This window comes from Salvelinus fontinalis, chromosome 21, assembly GCF_029448725.1.
Source record: "Salvelinus fontinalis isolate EN_2023a chromosome 21, ASM2944872v1, whole genome shotgun sequence".
Classification (NCBI taxonomy): domain Eukaryota; kingdom Metazoa; phylum Chordata; class Actinopteri; order Salmoniformes; family Salmonidae; genus Salvelinus; species Salvelinus fontinalis.
Window position 1 is genome coordinate 12,441,361 of NC_074685.1, and position 22,668 is coordinate 12,464,028.

At 45.7% G+C, this 22,668-nt stretch overlaps 1 protein-coding gene across 5 annotated transcripts in view; it reads left to right on the top strand.

The window, feature by feature from the left end:
- Positions 1-22,668, top strand: part of si:dkey-34e4.1 (carboxyl-terminal PDZ ligand of neuronal nitric oxide synthase protein) — a 204,242-nt gene that overhangs the window by 131,691 nt on the left and 49,883 nt on the right. For all 5 annotated transcript variants that reach the window (XR_008753913.1, XR_008753914.1, XM_055873905.1 and 2 more), the window contains one exon: positions 22,498-22,662. Coding sequence is in view for 3 of the 5 variants with exons in the window: in XM_055873905.1 (XP_055729880.1) it covers positions 22,498-22,662 (165 nt within the window). In the remaining 2 variants the exon portion in view is untranslated. The remainder of the gene's footprint in view (positions 1-22,497; positions 22,663-22,668) is intronic.

A 22,668-nucleotide genomic window follows, 5' to 3' on the forward strand; every position in this document is an offset into this window, starting at 1 on the left:
GGGTGGGTAGTCTATGTTATGTGTTTTCTATGTTGGGTTAATGGGTTGCCTGGTATGGCTCTCAATTAGAGGCAGGTGTTTGGCGTTTCCTCTAATTGAGAGTCATATTAAGGTAGGTTGTTTCACATTGTTTGTTGTGGGTGGTTGTCTTCCGTGTCAGTACATGTTGCCACACGGGACTGTTTCGGTTTGTCTGTTCCTGTTCATGTGTTCTTCGTTTCATGTAAGTTCGTAAGTCCAATTTGTAAGTCGCTCTGGATAAGAGCGTCTGCTAAATGACTTAAATGTAAATGTAAATGTAAAGTTTAGGTCTGTTTAGTTCGTTTTGTTCTTTTCTTTTTCTAAAGTGTTATTTTGTGTTTCGTCGTTTTGTCTAATAAATCATTATGTCCACATACCTCGCTGTGTGTTGGTCTGATCCATTCTCCTCCTCATCCGAGGAGGAGGAATATGACGACGATCGTTACAAAGGGTGCCTACTTTTTTGGTTACTACATGATTCCATATTTGTTATTTCATTGTTTTGATGTCTTCAATATTATTCTACAATGTAGAAAATTGTAATAATAAATAAAAGCCCTTGAATGAGTAGGTGTTCTAAAGCTTTTGACCGGTAGTGTATATATATATATACAGTTGAAGTCGGAAGTTTACATACACCTTAGCCAAATACATTTAAACTCAGTTTTTCACAATTCCTGACATTTGATCCTAGTAAAAACTCCTTGTCTTAGGTAAGTTAGGATCACCAGTTTATTTTAAGAATGTGAAATGTCAGAATAATAGTAGAGAGAATTATTTATTTCAGCTTTTATTTCTTTCATCACATTCCCAGTGGGTCAGAATTTCACATACACTCAATTAGTATTTGGTAGCATTGACTTTAAATTGTTTATCTTGGGTCCAACGATTTGGGTAGCCTTCCACAAGCTTCCCACAATAAGTTGGGTGAATTTTGGCCCATTCATCCTGACAGAGCTGGTGTAACTGAGTCAGGTTTGTAGGCCTCCTTGCTCGCACACACTTTTTCAGTTCTGCCCACAGATTTTCTATAGGATTGAGGTCAGGGCTTTGTGATGGCCACTCCAATACCTTGACTTTGTTGTCCTTAAGCCATTTTGCCACAACTTTGGAAGTATGCTTGGGGTCATTGTCCATTTGGAAGACCCATTTGCGACCAAGCTTTAACTTTCTGACTGATGTCTTGATGTTGCTTCAATATATCCACATAATTTTCCTGGCCCATGATGCCATCTATATTGTGAAGTGCACCAGTCCCTCCTGCAGCAAAGCATCCCCACAACATGATGCTGCCACGCCCATGCTTCACAGTTGGGATGGTGTTCTTCGGCTTGCAAGCGTCCACTTTTTCCTAGAAACATAACAATGGTCATTATGGCCAAAGAGTTCTATTTTTGTTTCATCAGACCAGAGGACATTTCTCTAAAAAGTATGATCTTTGTCCCCATGTGCAGTTGCAAACCGTAGTCTGGCTTTTTTTATGGTGGTTTTGTAGCAGTGGCTTCTTACTTGCTGAGCGGCCATTCAGGTTATGTCGATATAGGACTCATTTTACTGTGGATGTAGATACTTTTGTACCTGTTTCCTCCAGCATCTTCACAAGGTCCTTTGCTGTTGTTCTGGGATTGATTTGCACTTTTCGCACCAAAGTACGTTCATCTCTAGGAGACAGAACGCGTCTCCTTCCTGAGCAGTATGACGGCTGCGTGGTCCCATGGTGTTTATACTTGCGTACTATTGTTTGTACAGATGAACGTGGTACCGTTTGGAAATTGATCCCAAGGATGAAATAGACTTGTGGAGGTCTACAATTTTTCTTCTGAGGTCTTGGTTGATTTCTTTTGATTTTCCCATGATGTCAAGCAAATAGACACTGAGTTTGAAGTTAGGCCTTGAAATACATCCACAGGTACACCTCCAATTGACTCAAATGATGTCAATTAGCCTATCAGAAGCTTTTAAATCCATGACATAATTTCTGGAATTTTCCATGCTGTTTAAGTCAACTTAGTGTATGTAACAGTCAACTCACAGTCAACTTAGTGTATGTAAACTTCTGACGCACTTGAATTAAGAAGAAAATTGTGGAGTGGTTGAAAAACTATTTTTAATGACTCCAACCTAAGTGTATTTAAACTTCCGACTTCAACTGTATGTTAAAAAAAAAATATTATTATATTTTTTGTACTTTTGCCCCCTTTTCTCCCCAATTTCATGATATCCAATTGGTAGTTACAGTCTTGTTCCATGGCTGCAACTCCCCTACGGACTCGGGAGAGGCGAAGGTCGAGAGCCATGCGTCCTCCGAAACATGACCCTGCCACGCAGCACTGCTTCTTGACACACTGCTCGCTTAACCCGGATGCCAGCCGCACCAATGTGCGAGGAAACACCATCCATCCAGTTGGCGAACAAAGTCAGCTTGTAGGCGCCCTTCCCGCAACAAGGAGTCGCAAGAGTGCGATGTGACAAAGAAATCCCGGGGGGCCAAACCCCCCCCTTACCCGTACGACTGTCACGTTCCTGACCTGTTTTCTGTTGTTTTGTATGTGTGTGATGGTCAGGGCGTGAGTTTTGGGTGGGCAGTCTATGTTTTCCGTTTCTATGTTGGTTTTGGGTTGCCTGGTATGGCTCTTAATTAGAGGCAGGTGTTTTGCGTTTTCCTCTAATTGAGAGTCATATTAAGGTAGGAGGTTCTCACTGTTTGTTTGTGGGTGATTGTCACTGTGTCTGTGTTTGTTGCACCACACGGTACTGTCTCGTCTCGTTCGTTCGGTCGTTCCTGTTTATGTGTTCCTCGTTTCATGTAAGTTCATAGTTTAGGTCTGTCTAGTTCGTTTTGTTGTTTTGTAAAATTATTCAAGTGTTCTTCGTGTGTTTAGTTTCGTCTTGTTAAATAAAGTTCATTATGTATTCACAACCCGCTGCGCCTTGGTCAACTCACTCACCGAAAGAGAGCCGTTACAGAATCACCCACCAAACCCAGATCAAGCAGCGGGTTAACGGACAGCAACGACAGCAGCAGTGGGAAAAGGAGGATTGGACATGGGAAGAGATCCTGGAGGAGTGTCGCCGTTCCAAGGCGGAGCTGGAGGCATCTAAAGCGGAGAGGCGACGTTATGAGGAGGCAGCACGGAAGCAAGGCTGGAAGCCCGCAAGTACTACCCAAAAATTTCTTGGGGGGGGGCTAAGAGGTAGTGGGCCGAGGGCAGGTAGGAGACCTGCGCCCACTTCCCAGGCTAACCGTGGAGAGCGGGAGTACGGGCAGACACCGTGTTACGCAGTAGAGCGCACAGTGTCTCCTGTACATGTGCATAGCCCAGTGCAGGTTATTCCACCTCCCCGCACTGGTAGGGCTAGATTGGGCATTGAGCCAAATGTCATGAGGCCGGCCCTACATATCTGCCACCAGTACGTCTCCTTGGGCCGGCTTACATGGCACCAGCCTTACGCATGGTGTCCCCGGTTCGCCAACACAGCCCAGTGCGGGTTATTCCACCTCCCTGCACTGGACGGGCTACGGGGAGCATGCAACCAGGTAAGGTTGGGCAGGCTCAGTGCTCAAGGGAGCTAATACGCCTGCACGGTCCGGTATTTCCGGCGCTACCTCCTCGCCCCAGCCCAGTACCACCAGTGCCTACACCACGCACCAGGCTTCCAGTGCGTTTTAAGAGCCCTGTTCCTCCTCCACGCACTCTCCCTATGGTGCGTGTCTCCAGCCCAGTGCCTCCAGTTCCGGCACCACGCACTAAGCCATCTGTGCGTCTCCAGAGCCCTGTACGCACTGTTCCTTCTCCCCGCACTCGCCCTGAGGTGCGTGCCCTCAGCCCGGTACCTCCAGTTCCGGTACCACGCACCAGGCCTATAGTGCGCTTCGAGAGGTCAGTGTGCCCTGTTCCTGCTCCCCGCACTAGCCTTGAAGTGCGTGCCGTCATCCCGGTACCTCCAGTTCCGGCACCACGCACCAGGCCTACTGTGCGCCTCAGCAGGGCAGAGTCGGCCGTCTGCCCAACGCCTTCTGCACTGCCTGTCTGCCCAGCGCCGTCTGAGCCATCTGTCTGTCCAGCGCCGTCTGAGCCATCTGTCTGTCCAGCGCCGTCTGAGCCATCTATCTGCCCAGCGCCGTCTGAGCCATCTGTCTGCCCAGCGCCGTCTGAGCCATCTGTCTGCCCAGCGCCGTCTGAGCCATCTGTCTGCCCAGCGCCGTCTGAGCCATCTGTCTGCCCAGCGCCGTCTGAGCCATCCGTCTGCCCAGCGCCTTCTGAGCCATCCGTCTGCAGAGCGCCTTCTGAGCCATCCGTCTGCACAGCGCCTTCTGAGCCATCCGTCTGCCACGAGCCATTAGAGCCGCCCGTCTGTCCCGAGCCATTAGAGCCGTCCGTCAGTCAGGAGCTGCCAGAGCCGCCAGCCAGTCAGGAGCTGCCAGAGCCGCCAGCCAGTCAGGAGCTGCCAGAGCCGCCAGCCAGTCAGGAGCTGCCAGAGCCGCCAGCCAGTCAGGAGCTGCCAGAGCCGCCAGCCAGTCAGGAGCTGCCAGAGCCGCCAGCCAGTCAGGAGCTGCCAGAGCCGCCAGCCAGTCATGAGCTGCCCTACAGTCATGAGCTGCCCTACAGTCATGAGCTGCCCCACAGTCATGAGCTGCCCCACAGTCATGAGCTGCCCCACAGTCATGAGCTGCCCCACAGTCAGGAGCTGTCCCTCAGCCCGGACCTGCCAGAGTCCCTCAGCCCGGACCTGCCAGAGTCCCTCAGCCCGGACCTGCCAGAGTCCCTCAGCCCGGACCTGCCAGAGTCCCTCAGCCAGGACCTGCCAGAGTCCCTCAGCCAGGACCTGCCAGAGTCCCTCAGCCAGGACCTGCCAGAGTCCTTCAGCCAGGACCTGCCGCCCCTTATCCCGGTGCTGCCCCTTATCCCGGTGCTGCCCCTTATCCCGGTGCTGCCCCTTATCCCGGTGCTGCCCCTTCATTTAGGTGGTTTTAGTTGGAGGGTGGTCATTGGGAGGGGAATACAGAAGCGGGGAGTGACTATGGTGGTGTGGGGACAGCGTCCGGAGCCTGAGCCACCACCGTGGTCAGATGCCCACCCAGACCCTCCCCTGGACTTTGTGCTGGTGCGCCCGGCGTTCGCACCTTGAGGGGTACTGTCTCGTCTCGTTTGTTCGGTCGTTCCTGTTTATGTGTTCCTCGTTTCATGTAAGTTCATAGTTTAGGTCTAGTTCGTTTTGTTGTTTTGTAAAATTATTCAAGTGTTCTTCGTGTGTTTAGTTTCGTCTTGTTAAATAAAGTTCATTATGTATTCACAACCCGCTGCGCCTTGGTCAACTCACTCACCGAAAGAGAGCCGTTACAACGACGCAGGGCCAATTGTGCGCAGCCTCATAGATCTCCCGGTCACAGCCGGCTGTGACACAGCCTGGGATTGAACACAGGTCTGTAGTGATGCCTCAAGCACTGCGATGCAATGCCTTAGACCGCTGTGCCACGAATCCAGAACCAGCCTAGCCAGCTGGCTAATCTTTTGAATACGGTGTAGTAAAAAAAAAATCATAACAGCCTCAACAGATAACATTTGCTAGCTAGATAAGATTAGCAAAATAGCTAGCTAAGGTTAGCATGCTAGCTAGCTACACTGACAGCTGTCAGTTCCCCATTTGTTGATATTTCTCTACTTCACATGGAAATCAACACAACGTTCTTTCCCACCTTTCTTCGGAGGTAGAGCTTAAACAAGTATTTCTGCTCTAGGGCAGGAATTATATCGGTTCCCTCTGGTGGGGAGCCTTTAATGTTGTTCACCGTAGAAATAGAATAAGGTGGCCTAGGTTGGTCTAGTAGTCTGTAGCTGCTGCCTCCGTATCACATACCGCTCCAAAATGGGTCCGAATCCAGCCACTGCTATTTTAGCACACTCCCTCCTCTATCTTTTCTCTCTACCTCTGTCCTGTCCAATACACAAAAGTACTGCCCCACTACTTTAAAAAAATAAGAAAAGAAAAATGAATAATAACTCTAGAAAAAAATGATATGGCGCCCTATGTAAAAAATATGATATGGCGCCCTATGTAATAATATGATATGGCGCCCTATGTAATAATATGATATGGCGCCCTATGTAATAATATGATATGGCGCCCTGTGTAATAATATGATATGGCGCCCTGTGTAATAATATGATATGGCGCCCTATGTAATAATATGATATGGCGCCCTATGTAATAATATGATATGGCGCCCTATGTAATAATATGATATGGCGCCCTATGTAATAATATGATATGGCGCCCTATGTAATAATATGATATGGCGCCCTGTGTAATAATATGATATGGCGCCCCAGTAATAAGTCTATGATATAGAGTTATTACTGATGTTTAGGGCTTCTTCTCATTGTATTATAGCCGAAGAACTGCCTTTTCCTAGTGCATCAGGGTCAGCCCTTGACAGTAGCTCTAGAAAATGGTCTGCATCACCGATGCCTCTAGGAGAAATTGGAAGTTATGGGCAGTTCACTTTGAGGCAGTGTAGGTGTTTTTTCCCCGCTAGGCTTCTTACCTCAGAGACACAACAAACATGTTTTGTTGTTGTTGTCTTTTTCCTTGACACATGTCACTTGTGTAGCCATGCGTAGCACCCTAACTGTCTGTCTGGCGTTCTCCTGAAAATCTGAGCAGAACGCAGCAGGAACTGATAGGGAGAGAGAACCGGAATGTTCTCCTTCTCCGCGGCTATGGAGGGAGACCATCTAATCCCAGAACCCAGTATGTTTTCTTTGATTTTGGAGGGAAGCCACCATAATCCTTTTGAGGGGTTCTTAAGCATCTGTTCCATGGAGATAAGCATGAAGAGAGGGATGAGAAAGAGAGGGGATAGAGGGAGCGAGAGAGAGGGGTGGAAGGAGAAAGAAGAGGGAAAGACAGAAATAGAAAAAGAAAGGAAATGGAAAGAGAGAGGGATGGGGAGATGTGGGTAGCGGAATAGCAATAGAGAGAGGAAGAAGAAAGAGAGGGGGAGAAATGGAAAGAAGTGGGAGGGGATAGAGAGATAGAAAGTGAGAGAGAGCGAGTGACTGTGAGGAAGAAGGGGAGACACTGATGTGAAGAAAGAGATTAGGGGTAGGGAGATGGGGAGAGGAACCGAGTGTGGAGAGAGGTACAGGACGTCGACAGAGAAAGAGAGTGAGGGAGTTGAGAGAAGAAAACAGAAGAGAACAGGGGAGAGTGTGACAGCTCCATGCCAACCTCAGCGCTCCTGACACAGCAGCTAGCTAGCGTGGCACTGAGAGAGGGACTTGCCTCATGCCAAACCCCATGCCCATGTCAGTGCCATCTTAACTCCCCATGCCAACATGATGCCCAGCCTGACACAGCAACTAGACTGTTATTTAGAGAAGGAGTGGTCAAAAAGGAATGAAGTGTCCTTTTGGTCCCCTCTCTGGTCGTCCGTCTTTTCTCTCTCAATTCAATTCAATTCAAAGGGCTTTACTGACATGGGAAACATATGTTTACATTGCCAAAGCAAATGGAATAGACAATAAACAAAAGGGAAATAAACAAGGGAAACATTAGTAAACATTACCCTCACAAAAGTTTTAAAAGATTCTAGACATTTCAAATGTTATATTATTGGCTATGTACAGTGTTGTAACAATGTGCAAGTAGTTGAAGTATGAAAGGGAAGATAATAAACAGATAAATATAGGTTGTATTTACAATGTTGTTTGAGCTCCACTTGTGCTCCGCTCTTTTCGGGCCACAAATCTTGCTGCTGTGACTGCACACTGCGTTTTTTCCTCTAACAGATATGGGAGTTTATCCATGTTTGATTTGTTTAACATTCTTTGTGGGTCTGTGTGATCTGTGGGAAATATGTGTCTCTAATGTGGTCATACATTTGGCAGGAAGGTAGGAAGTGTAGCTCAGTTTCCACCTCATTTTGTGGGCAGTGGGCACATAGCCTGTCTTCTCTTGAGAGCCAAGTCTGCATATGGCGGCCTCTCTCAATAGCAAGTCTATGCTAACAGAGTCTGTACATAGTCAAGGATTTTCACAGTGGTCAGGTATTCTCCCACTGTGTACTGTCTGTTTAGGTCCATATAGCATTCCAATTTGCTCCAGTGTGTCAAATAGTTATCTTTTTGCTTTCTCATAATTTGGTTGGGTCTAATTTTGTTGCTCTCCTGGGGCTCTGTGGGGTCTGTTTGTGTTTGTGAACAGAGCCCCAGAACCAGCTGGCTGAGGGGACTCTTCTCTAGTTTCATATCTCTGTAGGTGAGGGCTTTGGGTTTAGGCATCTCTTCCTTTTAGGTGGTTGTAGAATTGAACAGCTCTTTTCTGTCATAACTAGCGGGTATAGTCATAATTCTGCTCTGCATGCATTGTTTGGAGTTTTGTGTTGTACACAAAGTATATTTTTGCAGAATCCTGCATGCAAAGTCTCAATTGGATGTTTGTCCCATTTTGTAAATTCTTGGTTCGCGAGTGGACCCCAGACCTAAATCATAGAGGGCAATGGATTTGATAACTGATTGAAGTATTTTTAGCCAGATCTTAATTGGGATGTTGAGTTTAATGTTCCTTTTGATGGCATAGAAGGCGCATCTTGCCTTGTCTCTTAGATCGTTCACAGCCTTGTGGAAGTTACCTGTGGTTGATGTTTAGGCCGAGGTAGGTGTAATTCTTTGTGTGCTCTAGGGCAGGTATTCCCAAACCCGGGTAGGGGACGCACAATGCCGACGGGGGTCTGCCAAATAAAAATGTGATTCACTTTTCTTTTAATACCATTTATATTTTTCAACAGGGCAATACATTTGGGTGTTTTTTTCTCTCTCGCCTGAGTAGCCTCGTTTCACTGCCAAAACTAAAATTAAACCATCTAGTGTTCAGCGAAATAACAACACAATGTCAAATACAGGTAGCCTAGTCAAATAATTAACATTCAATCACATTATCTGTTACTCTCTCGCAGGAATTCCACTAACGATCCGTATGTAGCAAAGTGTAGCTGCTGCTCATTCCATTTGCTCGAAAATTGATAAATGGTTAAAAAAGTACGGCCTGCATCCATAGAGACACATACCAGCTCTACTGGTAGTACTGCTACTACCAGCAGTACTACACCTGCACGTGTCGATGACACAAGTTGTTCTGCTTCCACGAGTACATCCAATGCTAGCATCAGTAATTCTACATTTGTTGTTAGCCCAGCTAGCATGGACTCTGACAGTTGTGAATCTGATGCAGCCCGAAGAGCTACTGCCCCCTTACCCGGGAAAGCACCGAACAACAGACAGGGACGTTGGAACATCGAAGAGGCGCAAATATGATGAGAACTGCATTGATTTGGGGTTCACTTATATTGGGAGTAGTGCCTTTGCTCGGCCACAGTGTGTTATATGTGCAAAAGTACTATCTCACAACTCGATGAAACCGTCACTCTAGCGCAGACATTTAGAAACAAAACATGCCAATTTGAAAAATAAGCCACAGGAGTTTTTTGAGCAATAATAAAGACGACTTTCGAGTAGTAAGACATGTATAAAAACAACAGATACCATTAATAAGAAGGGTCTAGAAGCGTCTTATATGGTGAGCTACCAAGTGACTAGGACAGGCAAGCCCCATGCTATTGTGGAGGACTTAATTCTTCCTGCTGCCGCGGATATGGCTTGGACAATGCTGGGGGAAAAGGCCCCCCAAAAAACTATACAGACAATGCCTTCATCAAACAACACTGTTTCATGACGCATCAGTGACATGGCAGAAGATGTTTTGAAACAATTACTGCTTCGCATACAAGCCAGTGAATTCTATGCGTTACAGCTGGATGAGTCAACAGACGTGGCGGGCCTGGCACAGCTCCTGGTATATGTACGTTACGTTTATGGGGGGTCAATTAAGGAAGACATCCTCTTCTGGAAACCAGGACAACAGGAGAATATATTTTTAAAGTACTGGACAGCTTTGTGACATCAAATGGACTTTGCTGGTCAATATGTGTTGGTACCTGTACTGATTGGTGCAAAAGCCATGACAGGGAGACATAGTGGAGTGGTAACGTGCGTGCAAGCAGTTGCTCCTGATGCCACTTGGGTACACTGCAGCATCCACTGAGTTGCAATGATATGGGCAGCGACCATGTAACGCTTTTACAACATACATCAAGGGGCAAAGTATTGACATGTTTTTTTGAATTGAGAGACGAGCTTAAAGTTTTCTTTACTGAGGCCTCCCGGGTGGCGCAGTGGTCTAGGGCACTGCATCGCAGTGCTAACTGCGCCACCAGAGTCTCTGGGTTCGCGCCCAGGCTCTGTCGCAGCCGGCCGCGACCGGGAGGTCCGTGGGGTGACGCACAATTGGGCTAGCGTCGTCCGGGTTAGGGTGGGTTTGGCCGGTAGGGATATCCTTGTCACATCGCGCTCCAGCGACTCCTGTGGCGGGCCGGGCGCAGTGCGCGCTAACCAAGGGGGACAGGTACACGGTGTTTCCTCCGACACATTGGTGCGGCTGGCTTCCGGGTTGGAGGCGCGCTGTGTTAAAGAAGCAGTGCGGTTGGGTTGTGCTTCGGAGGACGCATGGCTTTCGACCTTCGTCTCTCCCGAGCCCGTACGGGAGTTGTAGCGATGAGACAAGATAGTAATTACTAGCGATTGGATACCACGAAAATTGGGGAGAAAAGGGGATAAATAAATAAAAAAGTTTTCTTTACTGACCATGATTTTCATTTGTCTGACCGCTTGCATGATGACGAGTTTCTCACACGACTGGCCTATCTGGGTGATGTTTTTTCTCGCCTGAATGATCTGAAGTTAGGATTACAGAGACTCTCCGCAACTATATTCAATGTGCGGGACAAAATTGAGGCTATGATTAAGAAGTTGGAGCTCTTCTCTCTCTGCATTAACAAGGACAACACACAGGTATTTTCATCATTGTATGATTTTTTGTGTGCAAATGAACTCAAGCTTACGGACAATGTGAAATGTGATATAGCGAAACACCTGAGTGAGTTGGGTGCGCAATTACGCAGTTACTTTCCTGAAATGGACGACACAAACAACTCAATTCGTTATCCCTTTCATGCCCTGCCTCCAGTCCACTTACCGATATCTGAACAAGAGAGCCTCATCAAAATTGCAACAAGCGGTTCTGTGAAAATTGAATTTAATCAGAAGCCACTGCCAGATTTCTGGATTGGGCTGCGCTTAGAGTATCCGAGTTTCAGGAAAATGATTTAAGACAGACTCTCCAATACAACCCAACATTGCAGAGTTATGTGCATCCTTTCAAGAACACCCTTCTCATTAACCTGTGGTGAGTTATTCACCATTTTAGATGAACAAATAAAGTTTTTTATGTAAGATGGTTAAATAAAGAGCATATTTATTGATTATTATATTATTATTTGTGCCCTGGTTCTATAAGAGCTCTTTGTCACCTCCCACGAGCCGGGTTGTGACAAAAACTCACACTCATTCTTATGTTTATTAAATTTATCGTATAGTGTGTGTGTGTGTGTTGCAGGCTTACAATGATGGCAGAAAACAACATTAGAGAGTGCGCTGACCCTGATGCTAGAGGGGGTACGCAGCTGGAGGTTGAATGTTTGAAGGGGTACGGGACAATAAAAAGTTTGTGAACCACTGCTCTAGAGGAACAGTGTCAGGATAGAATTTGTATTTGTTGTCTTGGCTGCTGGACCTTTTTTGGAAAACCATTATTTTTGTGTTACTGAGATTCATTGTCAGATCCCAAGTCTGGCACAATCTGTGTAGAAGATCTAGGTTCTGCTGTAGGCTCTCCTTGGTTGGGGATTGAAGCACCAGATCATCTGCAAACAGTAGACATTGGATTTCTGAGCACAGTGGGGTGAGGCCGGGCACTGCAGACTGTTCTAGTGCCCTCACCAATTGATGTATATATAAACTCAGCAAAAAAAGAATTGTCCTCTTGCTGTCAACTGCGCTTATTTTCAGAAAACTTAACGTGTAAATATTTGTATGAACATAACAAGATTCAACAACTGAGACATAAACTGAACAGGTTCCACAGACATGTGATTAACAGAAATGGAATAATGTGTCCCTGAACAAAGGGGGGGTCAAAATCAAAAGTAACAGTCAGTATCTGGTGTGGCCACCAGCTGCATTAAGAACTGCAGTGCATCCTGCTCCTCATGGACTGCACCAGATTTGTCAGTTCTTGCTGTAAGATGTTACCCCACTCTTCCACCAAGGCACCTGCAAGTTCCCGGACATTTCTGGGGGGAATGGTCCTAGCACTCACCCTCCGATCCATCAGGTCCCAGACGTCCTCAATGGGATTGAGATCCGAGCTCTTCGCTGGACATGGCAGAACACTGACATTCCTGTCTTGCAGGAAATCACTCACAGAACGAGCAGTATGGCTGGTGGCATTGTCATGCTGGAGGGTCATGTCAGGATGAGCCTACAGGAAGGGTACCACATGAGGGAGGAGGATGTCTTCCTTGTAACGCAGAGCGTTGAGATTGCCTGCAATGACAACAAGCTCATTCCGATGATGCTGTGACACACCGCCCCAGACCATGATGGACCCTCCACCTCCAAATCGATCCCGCTCCAGAGTACAGGCCTTGGTGTAACGCTCATTCCTTTGACTATAAAGGAGAATCCGACCATCACCCCTAATGAGACAAAACCGCGATTTGTCAGAGAAGAGTACTTTTTGCTGGTCCTGTCTGGTCCAGCGATGGTGAGTTTGTTTCCATAGGTGACGTTGTTGCCGGTGATGTCTGGTGAGGACCTGCCTTACAACAGGCCCTCAGTCCAGCCTCTCTCAGCCTATTGCGGACAGTCTGAGCACTGATGGAGGGATTGTGCGTTCCTGGTGTAACTCGGGCAGTTGTTGTTGCCATCCTGTACTTGTCCCGCAGGTGTGATGTTCGGATGTACCGATCCTGTGCAGGTGTTGTTACACGTGGTCTGCCACTGTGAGGATGATCAGCTGTCCGTCCTGTCTCCCTGTAGCGCTGTCTTAGGCGTCTCACAGTACGGACATTGCAATTTATTGCCCTGGCCACATCAGCAGTCCTCATGCCTCCTTGCAGCATGCCTAAGGCTCATTCACTCAGATGAGCAGGGACCCTGGGCATCTTTCTTTTGGTGTTTTTCAGAGTCAGTAGAAAGGCCTCTTTAGTGTCCTAAATTTTCACTACTGTGACCTTAATTACCGTCTGTAAGCTGTTAGTGTTTTAACTTAGGGATAGGCGTCCCACTAGCGGAGGGCACGCAATTCAAATACAAATTATGGATATTAAACATTTAGGTACATATAAGTCTCTTATATCGGTTGAAAGCTAAAATTCTTGTTAATCTAACTGCACTGTCCGATTTACAGTAGCTATTACATTGAAAAAATGCATTGCGATTGTTTGAGGACGGTGCCCCACATCAAAATATTTTTCCACCAGTACAGGTTTCATACATTCACAAATAACAATTAAATATTCACTTACTTTTAGAAAATCTTCCTCTTATTTGTCATCCAAAGGGTCCCAGCTATAACATGTAGTGTCGTTTTGTTAGATCAAATCCTTCTTTATATCCCAAAAAGTCAGTTTAGTTGGCGCCATCGATTTGAGTAATCCACTCGTTCAACGTGCAGAGAAAGGAACCTGAAAATCTACCCCTAAACTTTGTTTCAACAAGTCAAAATACGTTTCTATATACTCCTCAGATGCCCTAAAATGTAATCAAACTATAATATTTCTTCCGGAAAGAAGTTTGTTCAATAGGAAATCGATTTTAGCAGGTGCGTCCTGTGCGTCTTCATGGCGCCCAAACACAAATTTCCAAGACTGTATCCCTGTAATAAAACTGATATTTCTTATTCGTTTTTGAAGTTACAAGCCTGAAACCTTGAACATAGACTGTTGACACCCTGTGGAAGCCATAGGAATTTCATCTAGGGAGCTAATTTTCAATATGACCTTTCTAAGAGGATGGTCTCTCTCAAAAAAAATCAGTTTGGTTTTTCTTTGGATTTTCTTCTACCATATCTATTGTGTTATATTCTCCTACATTATTTTAACATTTCTACAAACTTCAAAGTGTTTCCATTCCAATGGTACCAATTATATGCATATCCTGGATTCAGGGCCTGAGCAACAAGCAATTTACTTTGGGCACGTCATTCAGGCGGAAATTGAGAAAAAAGGGGCCTAGCCCTAAGAAGTTTTAATGACCGTTCCACAGGGGCATATGTTCATTCATTGTTTATGGTTCATTGAACACGCATGGGAAACAGTGTTTAAACCCTTTACAATGACGATCTGTGAAGTTATTTGGATTTTTACGAATTATCTTTGTAAGACAGGGTCCTGAAAAAGGGACGTTTCTTTTTTTGCTGAGTTTATGTTGAAGAGGGTGGGGCTCAAGCTGCATCCCTCTCTCTCTCTCTTTTTCTCTCTCTACTTTCTCTCTCTGCTTTCTCTCTGTCTCCTCTCTCTGTCTCCTCTCTCTCTACTCTCTCTTTCTCTTTGTCTCTACTCTATATCTCTATCTCTACTTTCTCTCCTGTGTCTGAAGTCTTGTTGTGCATTCACTGCATTCAAACACTGTCTCTGGGCTCCCTCTAGTGGTGAATTGTGACTGGTACACTGGTGAGTGTTCCATCTCAGTTGATTACTTAGGTTGTATCAGCTAGTTTATTATTTCTAGTGTATTACAGCAATGTTTGAATATCTGAAAATAGGTGTACTGTAATGTACTGTATGTGTCTGTCGTTATAAGTAGTGCTTTCCTCTTGCTTAGCATGACAGTGAGAAGTGCATGATGCCCTGTAACAACCCACATGTTAACACTTTGGAGAGTACTGTATTTAGACCCAAGTCTCCTAAGCCCTTCACTAACACACATACATTTTAAATACTTAATTTGAATCCACCATACACATTTACAAAAAAAGGATCCAAACATTTCAAAGGTCCCTGTATGCATGGCACTCAAGGGTACAGGAAGCACCTCCTTCTCCAAACAGCTAGGCTGCCCATGACAGCTGAAACATAGCAGTACATAGCCAATTGGTTTGCTGTAGTTTTGTCAGCCCGCAATCTGGAGGCCACGCACTGCAAGCCTGTGTACGTGGTCAAGACCGCCAAATATCAGCACCACCAGCTTGTACCTCCACCCAGGCTGTCCCAGCACCACGAGGGGCTGGTACTGAACCAGCTTGTCAGAAAAGGCCTGCTCCATGTAGCCGTCCAATCAGCACCTCCCCCTGACCTCCCCCACAACAACAATATCTGGTGTATTTGTACACAGAAAAACACATCATCATCAACATCAAACCAGCTTCCCCCTTACACAACAATGTTCATGCATGTGTGCTGTTGGTGAGACCACTTGTCTCAACTCGCTGGCTATCAGGTCAACAAGGCGGTCATGTCTAGCAATGTACAAATCCTTGTATGAACAGCAGCCATTCACAACATGGGAAATGGACTCCATTACATTTGACTTGTGTAAAATACAAAATGGCTCATGGTTTGCATGGTACCAGAGTGCTACATTGTATTTTGTTGAAGGCACAGTTATGCCGAAACGTTGGCGATTTGCCCAGTAAATACCTGGGAGTCTATAGTGTGAGACTATTTTTTTAATTTTTATATAGCTTATAGAACTTGCAGCCTCGCCTTAACAGTAAAGGTGAGAATGTCTTCGCCAATGGCAGTATTCTGGTACATTGAATGTGAGTGGTCAGCACATTCCAGAGCAGTGAGTTTCCCCTGCAGCCTCAGGCCGGTCCAGTGTTGCAGGAGCTGGGAGACAGAGTGGACATCACAGTCCAGAGCAGTGAGTTTCCCCTGCAGCCTCAGGCCGGTCCAGTGTTGCAGGAGCTGCATCCGTCTAATACCGAGGAGTGTTGTCCTGGATGTAGGATGAGATGTTCCATCATGGTGACAAAAGTCTCCACAACAACACCGCGATCTGCCACAACTGCATCAGAGGCAGTCACTGGCTCAGTTTCCATATCAGTCCGTGTCCACCTGAGCTCCACTCCAGTCCTGTTACACATGTTGTTGATGTCCAGCCAGTCTGACCAGACTCCAAAGCCTGCAGCACGAGTGTACAATTTTCCATTGGATTTCCTCCTGAAGTCCAGGAAGTTGTCCTCAGTGTCCCTGGCCAGTGGAACCTTCCGACTCCGTTGGTCCAGAAGGAGGGAAGCTCTGGCTAACTCCTTAATTAACTTCTTATGGCTGCAATCCCGGTAACGGGATGATATGACAACAGCCAGTGAAAGTGTAGGGCGCCAAATTCAAAACAACAGAAATCTCATAATTAAAATTCCTCAGACATACAGGACATGTTTCTTATACCATTTTAAAGGTAATCTTGTTGTTAATCCCACCAAAGTGTCCGATATCAAATATGCATTTCAGCGAAAGCACTACAAACGATTATGTTAGGTCACACCAAACCACAATAAGCACAGCCATTTTTCCAGCGAAAGATAGCAGTCACAAAAAGCAGAAATATAGAATTAATCACTAACCTTTGATGATCTTCATCAGATGATACTCATAGGACTTCATGTTACACAATACATGCATGTTTTGTTTGATAAAGTTCATATTTATATAAAAAAATCTGAGTTTACATTGGCGCGTAGCCACATCGTTTCAACAGAAATACTCATCATAAATGTAGATGATAATACAAGTTATACACATGGAATTATAGATATACCTCTCCTTAATGCAACCGCTGTGTAAGATTTTTTTTTAACTTTAGGGAAAAAGCAAACCATGCAATAATCTGAGACGGAGCTCAGAACAAGAGTCAAATTAGCCGCCATGTTGGAGTCAACAGAAACCAGAAATTACATGATAAATATTCCCTTACCTTTGATGATCTTCATCAGAATGCACTCCCAGGAATCCCAGGTCCACAATAAATGCTTGATTTGTTCGATAATGTCCGTTATTTATGTCCAATTAGCTACTTTGGTTAGCGCGTTTGGTAAACAATTCCAAAGTCACAAAGCGTGTTCACTAAAACGTGACGAAATGTCCAAAGGTTTCGTAACAGTCAGTAGAAACATGTCAAACGATGTATTGAATCAATCTTTAGAATGTTGTTCAAATAAATCTTGAATAACGTTCCAACCGGAGAATTACATTGACTTCAGATGAGCGATGGAAGCTCCCTCTTATGTGAACGCGCAGGGTGAAAAAATGGTCACCTCATGGCAGTGGTGACTCATTCCTGTCTCCTTCGGCCCCCCTTCACAGTAGAGTCATCAGACAAAGTTCTATTGACTGTTGACATCTAGGGGAAGCCGTAGGAAATGAAAACTCATCCATATCTCGCTGTAATTTCAATGGGAGCTTGGTTGAAAATCTACTAGCCTCAGAAAAAATCCAAACAGGAAGTGGAACTTCTCAGGTTTTTGCCTGCCATATGAGTTCTGTTATACTCATAGACATAATTCAAACAGTTTTAGAAACTTCAGAGTGTTTTCTATCCAATACTAATAATAATATGCATATATTAGAAACTATGATGAGGAGCAGGCCGTTTACTCTGGGCACCTCTGTGCACCTTTCATCCAAGCTACTCAATACTGCCCCTGCAGCCATAAGAATTTAACTGTCACATCGTCACTGTTGAGCATGTTCAACAGGTGAGTCAGTCTGGTAGCAGTGTAAATCCACTCAATATTTGGGACACCTAAACCCCACTCTCTTTGGCTCAGGAAGACATCCCGTGTTGTCTGTTGAAGCACAGCCACTTTCTCACCACTTGAACAGTTTTGTTATTAATTTCCCTCAGAACCTTCTGTGGGAGAGGCACATTTGCAAGCAGATGTTGAATCTTTGCTAGGGCCACCTTTCTCACAAATCAAATCAAATGTTATTTGTCACATGCTCTGAATAAAACAGGTGTAGATCTTACCGTGAAATGCTTACTTACAAGCCCTTAACCAACAATGCAGTTCAAGAAACAGTTAAGAAAATATTTACTAAATAAACTTAAGTAAAAATAGTAAAATACAAATAAAAAGTAACACAATAAAATAACGAGGCTATATACAGGGGGTACTGAGTCTCTGTGTGGGGGTACAGGTTAGTCAAGTTATTTTGTACATGTACTGTAGGTAGGGGTAAAGTAACTATGCATAGATAATGCACAGCAAGTAGCAGCAGTGTAAAAACAAAGGGAAGTGGGCATGTCAATGTAAATTGTCTGGGTGGCCATTTGATTCATTGTTCAGCAGTCTTATGGCCTGGGGGTAGAAGCTGTTATGGAGCCTTTTGGTCCTAGACTTGGCGCTCCGGTACCTCTTGTCGTGCGGTAGCTGAGAAAACAGTCTATGACTTGGGTGACTGGAGTCTTTGACAATTTTTTGGCCTTCCTCTGACACCACCGAGTATATAGGTCCTGGATGGTAGGAAGCTTGGCCCCAGTGATGTACTGGGCCATACGCACTACCCTGTGTAGTGCCTTATGGTCAGATGCCTAGCAGTTGCCATACCAGGCGGTGATGCAACTGGTCAGGATGCTCTCGATGGTGCAGCTGCAGTACCACCCTGTCTTTCCACTAACAGTACCACCCTGTCTTTCCCTTAACATTACCACCCTGTCTTTCCCCAAACATTACCACCTTGTCTTTCCCTTAACAGTACCACCCTGTCTTTCCCTTAACATTACCACCTTGTCTTTCCCCTAACAAAACCACCCTGTCTTTCCCCTAACATAACCACCTTGTCTTTCCCCTAACAAAACCACCCTGTCTTTCCCCTAACATAACCACCCTGTCTTTCCCTTAACATTACCACCTTGTCTTTCCCTTAACATAACCACCCTGTCTTTCCCTTAACATTACCACCCTGTCTTTCCCTTAACATTACCACCCTGTCTTTCCCTTAACAGTACCACCCTGTCTTTCCCCTAACAAAACCATTCTGTTTTCGCCTAACAGTATCACCCTCTCTTTCCCCTAACAGTATCACCCTCTCTTTCCCCTAACAGTACCACCCTGTCTTTCCCCTAACAAAACCATTCTGTTTTCGCCTAACAGTATCACCCTCTCTTTCCCCTAACATAACCACCCTGTCTTTCCCCTAACATTACCACCCTGTCTTTCCCCTAACATTACCACCCTGTCTTTCCCCTAACAAAACCACCCTGTCTTTCCCCTAACAAAACCACCCTGTCTTTCCCCTAACAGTACCACCCTGTCTTTCCCCTAACAAAACCACCCTGTCTTTCCCCTAACAGTACCACCCTGTCTTTCCCCTAACAAAACCACCCTGTCTTTCCCCTAACAGTACCACCCTTTCTTTCCCCTAACAGTACCACCCTGTCTTTCCCCTAACACTATCACCCTCTCTTTCCCCTAACAAAACCACCCTGTCTTTCCCCTAACAAAACCACCCTGTCTTTCCCCTAACAAAACCACCCTGTCTTTCCCCTAACAAAACCACCCTATCACCCTGTCTTTCCCCTAACATAACCACCCTGTCTTTCCCCTAACATTACCACCCTGTCTTTCCCCTAACAGTACCACCCTGTCTTTCCCCTAACATAACCACCCTGTCTTTCCCCTAACAAAACCACCCTATCACCCTGTCTTTCCCCTAACATAACCACCCTGTCTTTCCCCTAACATTACCACCCTGTCTTTCCCCTAACAGTACCACCCTGTCTTTCCCCTAACATAACCACCCTGTCTTTCCCCTAACAGTACCACCTTGTCTTTCCCCTAACATAACCACCCTGTCTTTCCCCTAACATAACCACCCTGTCTTTCCCCTAACATTACCACCCTGTCTTTCCCCTAACAGTACCACCCTGTCTTTCCCCTAACATAACCACCCTGTCTTTCCCCTAACATAACCACCCTATCACCCTCTCTTTCCCCTAACATAACCACCCTGTCTTTCCCCTAACAGTACCACCTTGTCTTTCCCCTAACATAACCACCCTATCACCCTGTCTTTCCCCTAACAAAACCACCCTATCACCCTCTATTTCCCCTAACAAAACCACCCTGTCTTTCCTCTAACAAAACCACCCTGTCTTTCCCCTAACAAAACCATCATGTCTTTCCCCTAACATTACCACCCTCTCTTTCCCCTAACAAAACCACCCTGTCTTTCCGCAATCAGTACCACCCTGTCTTTCCCCTAACAGTACCACCCTGTCTTTCCCTTAACATTACCACCCTGTCTTTCCCCTAACAGTACCACCCTGTCTTTCCTCTAACAAAACCACCCTGTCTTTCCCCTAACAAAACCACCCTGTCTTTCCCCTAACAAAACCACCCTGTCTTTCCCCTAACATAACCACCCTGTCTTTCCCCTAACATTACCACCCTGTCTTTCCCCTAACATTACCACCCTGTCTTTCCCCTAACAAAACCACCCTGTCTTTCCCCTAACATTACCACCCTGTCTTTCCCCTAACAAAACCACCCTGTCTTTCCCCTAACAGTACCACCCTGTCTTTCCCCTAACATAACCACCCTGTCTTTCCCCTAACAAAACCACCCTGTCTTTCCCCTAACAAAACCACCCTGCCTTTCCCCTAACAGTACCACCCTGTCTTTCCCCTAACAAAACCACCCTGTCTTTCCCCTAACAAAACCACCCTGTCTTTCCCCTAACATAACCACCCTGTCTTTCCCCTAACAGTACCACCTTGTCTTTCCCCTAACAGTACCACCCTGTCTTTCCCCTAACATAACCACCCTGCCTTTCCCCTAACAAAACCACCCTGTCTTTCCCCTAACAAAACCACCCTGTCTTTCCCCTAACATTACCACCCTGTCTTTCCCCTAACATTACCACCCTGTCTTTCCCCTAACATTACCACCCTGTCTTTCCCCTAACAAAACCACCCTGTCTTTCCCCTAACATAACCACCCTGTCTTTCCCCTAACAAAACCACCCTGTCTTTCCCCTAACAAAACCACCCTGTCTTTCCCCTAACATTACCACCCTGTCTTTCCCCTAACATTACCACCCTGTCTTTCCCCTAACATTACCACCCTGTCTTTCCCCTAACAAAACCACCCTGTCTTTCCCCTAACAAAACCACCCTGTCTTTCCCCTAACAAAACCACCCTGTCTTTCCCCTAACATTACCACCCTGTCTTTCCCCTAACATAACCACCCTGTCTTTCCCCTAACATTACCACCCTGTCTTTCCCCTAACATAACCACCCTGTCTTTCCCCTAACATTACCACCCTGTCTTTCCCCTAACATTACCACCCTGTCTTTCCCCTAACAAAACCACCCTGTCTTTCCCCTAACAAAACCACCTTGTCTTTCCCCTAACAAAACCACCCTGTCTCATCATGTCACAGTCCTGCTTAGTAAAATGTCCATGACACCCTTTTCCCTAACAGTCTTTCTCTCTTCCGTAATTTATGTGCTCTCTTTCACCTCCGGCCGCATAGCAAATGGCCCAACAAAACACAAAGGACAATGCCCATGGACCAGTCAGCCCTTCAACCATCAAGAGCCAAAATCTATCTCTCTACAGTATCCAAAGGACTGCCTATTGAAATGTGTGTTAGTGATGCTATTGCATCTATGTCTGGTATTTTTCTAAAACGTGTCCTCTGAGGATAACTCTGATGCTATCAATATGGACGTATGATCTCTGTGGTAACTTGTATATGGATGTATGATCTCTGTGGTAACTTGTATATGGATGTATGATCTCTGTGGTAAATTGTATATGGATGTATGATCTCTGTGTCAACTGGTATCTGTACAGGGTGAATTGTAAACTACTCTATAAAAAGGGATTTTATTGTCTTTAGGAATTCTGTCATATCTGCATTAGGTCTCATCCCCCACACAAGCCTTTAGATGCTGTGACACCCTGTGGAGATTGGGCCTGGATGATCAGGTTACTGTAACTTGGTATCGTTTGATTGTTCAATGGTGGTTGTTTTGATTTGAAATAGTCACACCCTCAAATGTTCTAAATGGAATGAAATGCCTTTGATCTGCCTCTTATCTTGCATCCTGCCCATAGAATAAGGTTGTATGAAATGCTTCTATTGTAAGCTACCCAGGGATTCAGCCTAAGTAGTTCTCTTATGTTCATGCTTTGTAACGCGAGGATCTTCATGCCTAGAATAATGCATGTACCTTTATTTAAATAGGCAAGCAAGTTAGGAACAAATTCTTATTTTCAATGACGGCCTAGGAACAGTGGGTTAACTGCCTTGTTCAGGGGCAGAAGGACAGATTTGTACCTTGTCAGCTCGGGGATTCGATCTTGCAACCTTTTCGGTTACTAGTCCAATGCTCTAACCACTAGGCTACCTGCTGCCCCATGCTTTCTAACTTAAGCGTTATGCCTTTTATAAAGTAACAATTAATTTTACAATGTTAATGCTTGCCTTGATAGATCTCAAATAGTATTTGAACCCAGGGTTGGTGGTGTGTCCACCCTTCTCATCGTGACTGTCTTGTCGTCAGGACTATGAGAGCCGCTCCAGCTACATGGTGTCTCCGAATGGCGTGGTTTCTCCCAGCAGCCCCTGCTCGCCATTTCTCACCCCGCTGGCGGCGCATCACTACCTCCAGCTTCTCCAACAGCAGATCCAGCAGCAGCAGCAACACACACAGGTGGCCGTCGCACAGGTGAGA